Below are 8230 nucleotides of genomic sequence, written 5' to 3' on the forward strand. Positions count from 1 at the left end.
CATCGTAGGTCTTTTTTTTTCTCGGACAGTCCAGCAAGCGTCGTACGAGGCGGGGCCGGCGTAAAATTGCGTCGTACAATTGAGGTTTTTAATACATTATTTCTATGGGGGTTTTGCCGGGACCAAGCCAATTCGTCGTAAAACGCGGGTCGTCGCAGGACCGGGGGACGTATAATCGAAGTTCCACTAGTCCTCCCGGCCACCACACTTGTCGTTCACCCTTCGCCACACCGTCCGTACAACACACGTGCACACACACCCTGCCAGTCCTTCGACAACTCCCCTTGCATCGTGTCGGCTGCTGCCCCTGTAGAGGATCTGTGGGACGCATGCGCCTCTACTGCGCAGCACATGTTGTTACCTGGTGATGCACTGTAAGGAGTCGGGTTCGGCGGGTCTCGTGAGGTAGCTGTCCCCATAGCTGCTGATTTCCCAGTGAGGAGGCGCGTTCTTACAAGAAGGAACTTGATTTATTTACATGTTACGAGTGAGAAAGAATACAAGTGAATCAACTCACTCGTCTGAACTGATCTACAAAAGTCTTCGGCTTTTAAAGCCCCACATCTGTCAACAGTGAGGCACTCGAAAACCCGGTGTCAGAAGCTCCCGCCAATCCGGTGACTTGCCGTCCCGGCGTCCGGCCTCCAGAAAGGAGTCACTGAGTCACGTAATACATTCGTAGGTTGAGAAGCAGAATTGGGGAACACCAGTGTACCACACAATTCACGCGCCACGCCCTAACGACTCCAATCATGAACGTTAGAGAGGAGGAAGTCTGAAAGGGGAGAGGGGAGGTGTCCTTGACCTCTGGGAAGATGGAGACACTTACTTGAGCACGTGCAAACTTTCTTGTCTACGCTCGGGTAAAAGAATGCAGTGGTTTGGTGAGAATTCTTCCAGAGGAGCCATCTCACGCTGAAAACACCGAGCCAAAAAGGGGTCTCCGAATTCCCCGTCGCTTTGCTGGGGATCCAACCACGGCGTCATGCCCAGCTCGTTTGGCATAAGCCCCTCCAAGAAGACGTGGCGTTTTGTGCCTCCGTCTAAGCGCCGGTACGGGGGGGGGAGACAGCATTCTGGCAGACAGGTGCTTGCACAATAGCGTCTGCCTCGATGAATTCCAGGGCCAAACGTAACAGCACGTGGTTCCCACACATGCCATTGCACGCTATGTGGTCCTTAACAGGGGCCCAGCACACTTTTTCAAGCAGTCATCGAATGACATCACTAGAGGCCGGATTTTTAGGCACCAAAAAAGCGCATTTTAGGCACCAAAAATAGGCAGGCAAAACACCGTTTTAGGCCTCCAAAATCGTAAGTATAGGCACAATAAATTTTTACATAAATTCAATAATTTCAAACAAAGATGTGCCCAACCTGTATCTACGACAGGAAAGCCAGAAATATTGTTGTTTATGATGGCACAAAGGTGCCAACAGTTCAACATAGCCATTCAATTGTCCCTTTTCCCGCACGGTTCGCAGAACACGGTGTCTCCTTTGATTCCCTAGCATGGTGAGTCAAGTGCCCACTGCCGAATCAACGCACTCCTGGGTCTCTTTCTATTCGGCGTGGCTGAGAAGGGCAGCAAAGGAGCAGATACCCAGACCACTAAAAGACCAGAAGGGAGGGACGCCTCGTAATGGCCGGGGCTAGTCGCGTTGGGTCAATTTCTCCCCTGCTGGTGAACACCCCAAAGGGCCCCTCACCAGGTTTGAGCATTTCGAGCTGACAAGTGTAATGGATGCACTTGGCGCTCATGATCACGTCTGCCAAGGTTTGCGACGCTATAGTATTAGCGCTGCGGAAAGACGTGAAATTTCAAACTGAACGCCGTTGCCTTTCTTCTCGTAGGCGCGCGCCCCAAGATGGAGGGGCTGACGTACAACAATGAGTGGTCCTGCGTAGTTATCTGGGCACTGACGTCGCTCACCTACGTAGACATTGATGCTCTGACGTCGCTAACAATAGGACATGACGCTGCGAGAAGTATTCGAGACGACATGTGTAATTTGTTTAATCTGTTGCTAGAATGAATGACCGAAAGCTGAGAGAAATAATAAAACACAGAAACGGAATTTAACAGCGAAGCTGTTCAGGCTAACCGTAATGTGTGCGGCCTACCAGAAAAGGGATATGTGCCTTTCAGAAAACTATCACCATTATAAACAGGTATGTGCCACAGAAATTGGGTAAATCACACCACTGGTGAACTAAAGATGAAGAAGGCAACATTTAGCCCAACAAATTGATGAGAAGCGATGGCGGCAAGCCGAAGACCCCGAGTACGTACAATACTAGGGAGCGAGAAAGGCAACGGCGGCTGCGAGAACACCCTGAAGCGATGAAAGGCCTACATCCACGACGGCGTGCCCATAGATCTGACAGTTGCAAACGCTTAGTTTCAGCGCGAGGTTCTGTCTCGGGAGTTTGGACATTCGTGTCGTGTCTGTGACTGTCTGCTTTAACTCGAACCTCTGTAGGCTGAGGATCAACGTAGAAACAACCCAGCAACCCCCTAGCTAAACCTTGCAACGACCTAGAAGCAACCTAGAAACAACCTGCATCACCTAGCTAAGGCTTAGAAACGACCTACAAGCAACCAGATTAGTCTTCAGAATGGTCCAGTTTCGCTGTTTCGAGCTTTGCTCGGCTTAGTGCAAGCTTCGCCAATTTTTTTCTCTTCCTTTTTTTACTTCTAATCGCAGCGAGATGCCAGACTTATCTGCCGCAATTCCGCATGCGTTCCTGTTTTCGCCATTCCCGTGTCGTGCCGATGCCAGCCCCGACAACGCTTGGTGCCTTTTTGGTGCATCATCCCTTACAGCAGTTCTAGCTGTGCGACTCGGTGTAACGGTACATGATCCGAACCAGCCTTTCCAAATGTGTGCGCACTGAGGAGTCCATCCCACAGAAACGAACGCTGAAATGACACACTGATCGCGTTCACGAGCTGGCCCTGGCACGTCATGCGCACCTCATCTTGCATGCGCATGACGTGTTGATGCATCTGCGTCATGTGATCCTACATCTGCGATACTGAAGAGGGCAGGGAAGGGACTTGGCTTCCGAAGGATACACGGGGCTAGTGGCAACGGTTTCAAGATCGCCTTCTCGCATCACGGTTTCTCGGCTCATAATGAACCAATTTGAAACATTCTTGTGGTAAAACGCTTTTCGTTGGGCATGCAACAACGCCCAGTGTGTAACTACGATTTCTTATGTGAGCGCAGAGCGGCTTTTTCAGAAGTAAATTACAAAGAAAACAATAGCCGCGTGCGCATCACACTTTTTATTTATTTTGATCTAAACCCTCCTTCCCCGGGCGGCACTGCATGGTTTCGCATTCGTTCTCCACCTTCCCGCGTCTGCACAGAGGGACCTCCTGTTCCCTGCCCATCACCACGTGCAGGTCTTCAAGGCTGTTCTTGACTTCCTTGGGCACACTGGACTGGACAACCGGCTGTACAAGCCACCCGCCGCGTCCTCGGCAATGGACGCCACTCTCCTCTTCTTCTTCTTTCTGATTCCCATCTTTATTTGCCTCTCCCCATTCCCCTGCAGACGCTGAGACGGGCTTCCATTCAGGTTCACTGCTGCTAGCGGTTCTTTTTCCCGAAGTTGGTTGAACTAGAGGGCTAGGTTGAACCCCATATAGTTTTAAAAGGTCAATATTGCCCGGTAACATGAATAACGGTTTCAAACTGCACTTGAAAGCGAAATTTGAGGTTAAATAGTGCTCATATAGGCACCGTTTTTGAAAATAGGCATTTATAGGCACTTATAGGCTTTTAGGCACGAACCCCAAAAATAGGCATTTATAGGCACTATAAAAACACTATAAAAGCCCTTCTTAACCTCTAATTCATGCTCATATATCAAACTGGCACGACAGGAACGCAAGGAGCAAAATAGGCATTTGCCTAAAATCCGGTCTCTAGACATCACTATCAGAGTTTATTGTCTCCAGAATCAACTGCCGCAAGAATTTTTGGAATCTGTGAAGTACAAGCGGAGTTACAGAGATTTGTCACACGCTTTAAGCACTTTCTCACTCCTTTTGTCTGAGCGAGCGTGCTGAAAGCTATGCAGGGTGGGGGGACAAGGGGGCAGGAAGCTACGTTCATACGGCTTCATGCATCGTGACCTTGAGCACTTTCTTTTCTTTGAACACACGGCTCATTTTCAGTGTGATCACGAGTGCGCTCTGTAGAGCGCAGTGCAGGCACATAGCAGTACATTGCGGCAGCCACGGTAACTCTGCAGCCCACGATGCTCAAACCAGACACTAGCCATGTCCATGTGCTTTTGGGCATGTGAAACAGTTAATTTTGGGTATATGGCATCATTTGTCGAGAGAAGAGCAAGCAATTTCTAGCCACTGAAACTTAATTTTAAGTTTCATTCCTCCTGCTGTGCTGTAATGTTTGGCTCACATGTTCGCAGAGCCTCGATTTTTATGACCTTGTTCAAAAAGCATTGCAGGGCACCCTTCACTTCTTGAGTTTCTGCCCCATATGTTGGGTCTGTTGGAAGAGATCAGTGTAAAAGTGTGCTGAGAGGGTTTTGAGTTAGCTTTGCAAAACTGATCTAACGAAGTGTGTTTTATGTAGAGATGCAAAGGGAAGTCATCATTTGCAGCTGCCCTGACTTTTGGCTTCACAACACCTTGATTGCAGTGGTTTTCAAGTCGACGTGCCACGAAGAAATGCTGCTCTGGCCAGGGCACTTGCATTCATCCTCTGGCAAGCAGGAGACTCAAACAAGGCTATTGTGGCAAAGTGAGTGAGTTGCTTTGAGGCTTCTAGATGGTCTGACTTGTAGTATTTTCTTGCAACACAGCCCCACTGGAGTCAACATAGCTCAAACTGGTGGCATTTTGGCTAGCGATGGCATCATAGAAACTGTGAGTTAGCCCTCGTATATGATTAGCCTGTACTGATTGCAATAGCTTGACTCAATCTCTCTTTGCAGCTGACGCTATCAACGTTCACGTCAAAGGCAGCACTGCAGGAATACTACAGTTCTTGTATATTTAAAGTAAGTTGGCTTGTTGTGTACAGCAGTATCAAAAAAGCAAACATAACCAGAATACGTAACATGTATTCGAAAGTGTGTGGCAAAGTCATTTGCTAAGCACTGAAAGTAATGCCCCTTAATGTGGCCATGCCAGGTTTCTCTGCATTGTTGCAAACACACACTGCTACTTCGTAACCAGCCCATGGTGATCATACCGAAAAAACCTAACCTAGTCTGACTCAACCTAATACTATCTTTGCCTTTCTATGTCTGTCGCTGTGCCATGTGGCCACCACAAACCACATAGAAATCGCCCTACGCATTGTACTCATAGGCGTGCGCAGAGGGGGGGGCAGGGGGGGGGGCCGCCCCCCCTAATAACCTGAAAGGGGGGCCGCAAAATCTGCCTCGTATATTGACTTACAAGGGGGGGAGGGCGCTGCGATGGACCTTCGCCCCCCCTGATGGGGAACCCTGCGCACGCCTATTGTACTAACTATTAATATTTCGGCTTTGCAGTTGCAAGAGGAGAATTGTTCGAGCTGCGTTGCTTTCTTGATATCCGTCCTAATTACGCATGGCCTGGAAAGTAACTTTCAGAACGGCAGTACTAACCTTCAATTTCATTTAATTCATGCTGTAGTGTAGCAACTTTTTTATATAACCGAGGTGTCTCTTCCAAACTCCTTCAACTTGCAGGATTCGTGAAGAAATGGACGAAAGAAACAGCTCGCTTATCGGGAAACATAGCCATTGTAACCAGGTGATTGATTTTTCGCACCTATTGAAATTTCCCTTTACAGTTCTTCTGTCGGTGCCAGTATGCTATCATTGCAGATGAATGAGAAAAGCAGCTTAAGTTTGTTTTTACTTGTGTCACATTCCTATTATGTAATGCTTTCGGACCCTTAAGGATGAAATAAGTTCAAGAAAAACCTGTGTCCTGTTGATCTTCTTGCCCTTGTTCTTGCATTTTTATGTTTATTGGTTTATTATTATTACAATAGTAAATTATTTTGTGAACCTGATGTTCAGCATTAATATGTACCTTGAAGGTGACACGTAGTTGAACGAGTGAAAAACAGCGCTAAAAAGATGGGAACAAGAAAGGACACGAGACCGTCCCGACCCTACTACAGTAGTTGACAAATTGAGACCAACCTATACAATATGACCTATGGTGTGATAATCATGTAAAGATAGATTCTGCAGAAAAGTAAAGGACACTACATATGCTGCAGTGTCATAGGAGTGACTGTATAGATTTTTAAACTTCAATATTTACATCCTATTGTGGCTTTCAATGTGACAGCTTGTGAAAATGTTCTGTCAGGTGTAAGGTAACCCTCCAAAAAAAGCCTACAATGCATGCTTGTTTTTGCCACATGTAAACCTCTGTGTAATCTTTATGAACATGCACAAGTCCATCCACAACAGGCGAGCCTGATAGTTACATCTCAACTTACTTATGCTAATGGCAGTTACATTAAACTTCATATTGTGTGCCTAATTGCAATGACCTGCTTAAACGATCATGACTTCAACCAAAATGTTCCCATCGTCTGTCTGACAGAATTTCACTTCCTTGCTTCATTCGATAGCCCATTTACTCAGAGATTGGGCCTGATTAACATAATGGTTATGCATTTCAACACCCTTAATTTTTATGCTTCAACAGTGGTCTGAGCAGAACTCAGCTACATTATCGGCGCGATTGGCTATCTCCAAACAATAAATGATAAGAAAGAAATAGACTCGAGTGGAAGACATGCTTACATTGTATGAACCCTGCCTTTTCAATTAAGAAGTATTTTTTGTTGTAGTAGTAATCTCTGTATATTATATATTAGGGGTGTGCGAATATTCGCAATTTCAAATATTTTTCGAATAGTGTTTGCTATTCGATTCGATTCGCACTGAATTTTACTATTCGAACTATTCGAACTTCCCAAAAAACAATTACAGTCAACGTTCTGACTGAAAGTGACCCCTTCAGATTTTTTAATATGCTTCACCTCCTTACACTCTCGTTGTTGCGGCAAAGCTGCCTTTCATGACTCCGTTTACGCGTCGAACTTAGACCAAGACACAGTCAACTGTCGATTGGAAGTGGTCCCTAATTTTCAATATGCCTCACCTCATCACACAACCGTTATTGCTGGCAAAGCTGCCTTTCAAGCTCCGTTACGGTCGAACTTGGCCAAGTGACAGTCAACGTCCGATTTGAAGTGGTCCCTAGATTTTCAATACGCTTCACCTCATCACACCGCCGTATTGCGGCAAAGCTGCCTTTCAAGCTCCGCTACGGTCGCAAATGTATTAACTCAAGAAAATGCTGGTTCCAACATGGAGACGAAAAATGTGGCAGAGGTGGGGGCTCAATTAATGCTGTTTTGGACCTGAAATTTGGGCAGGAAGGCCGAAAAATCGGACGCCGAAGCTTTTTAGCATCCAAAATTTCAGATGTTCTTATATATCACCGTCTACGAGGCAGATTTGGAACCCTGGACTTGAAGGGAGCACACCCTTGTCCGCCACATCAGTTGGGCTTCCACAGAAATTGAAAGAGGAGGAGAGGCTGAGGAAATGGCATCTTTGCCTATCACGTGTAAAGTGTTGTCGGCAACACTTTGGTTGCACCAAATCATGTACATAAATACGATTCGGCCTCTACATGCTTCATTCTTGATAAGACAACTATGAAATACCACCCCGCCAGCGCTTCATCAACCAGGCAAAAAGAGCACTTTCATGTGCTGCTCAATGAGAACATACTTAGGATTCTCTGCAACATTTTTCTGTAAATTTCACTTCGAAGTATTTGAAAATGTTTGAGAAATATTCGAAAATTATTCAAAAATTATTCGATTCAATTCGCACTCAATCTTTATTATTCGAATTCGCTTCGCACCCAAAATTTTGCTATTCGCACAGCTCTAGTATATATCATTTATTTGTGCATTATATCATTGCAAAAGTTTGGTGACACTGATGTGTATGAGTGACTGGTATGAAAAGTATTTATAAATTCAACACGCATAATCAAGAATTTCACAGCAGCTTAGTGCTATAGGAGTACTTACATATTACATAAAGAAAGACAAGATATTGTTGTGAGGTGCTCAAGATAACTCGAAATGTATTTTTCAAAGCTTCAAGCTGTGTTAAATCTTCTCGCACAACTGGTTCATGGAGCAGCTCTAGTAATAAA

The 8230-nt window shown here is 45.9% G+C and overlaps 1 protein-coding gene across 1 annotated transcript in view; it reads left to right on the forward strand.

The window, feature by feature from the left end:
- The window catches only part of LOC119386100 (probable ubiquitin carboxyl-terminal hydrolase MINDY-4), a gene marked incomplete in the record, with an annotated part of 44240 nt that overhangs the window by 27275 nt on the left and 8735 nt on the right, over nucleotides 1–8230 (forward strand). The window contains 5 exon segments of the mRNA XM_049413605.1: nucleotides 4680–4781; nucleotides 4843–4906; nucleotides 4975–5040; nucleotides 5539–5607; nucleotides 5717–5782. Of these exon segments, the coding sequence (XP_049269562.1) occupies nucleotides 4680–4781; nucleotides 4843–4906; nucleotides 4975–5040; nucleotides 5539–5607; nucleotides 5717–5782 (367 nt within the window).

The sequence above is a fragment of the Rhipicephalus sanguineus genome, chromosome 3, assembly GCF_013339695.2.
Source record: "Rhipicephalus sanguineus isolate Rsan-2018 chromosome 3, BIME_Rsan_1.4, whole genome shotgun sequence".
NCBI lineage: Eukaryota > Metazoa > Arthropoda > Arachnida > Ixodida > Ixodidae > Rhipicephalus > Rhipicephalus sanguineus.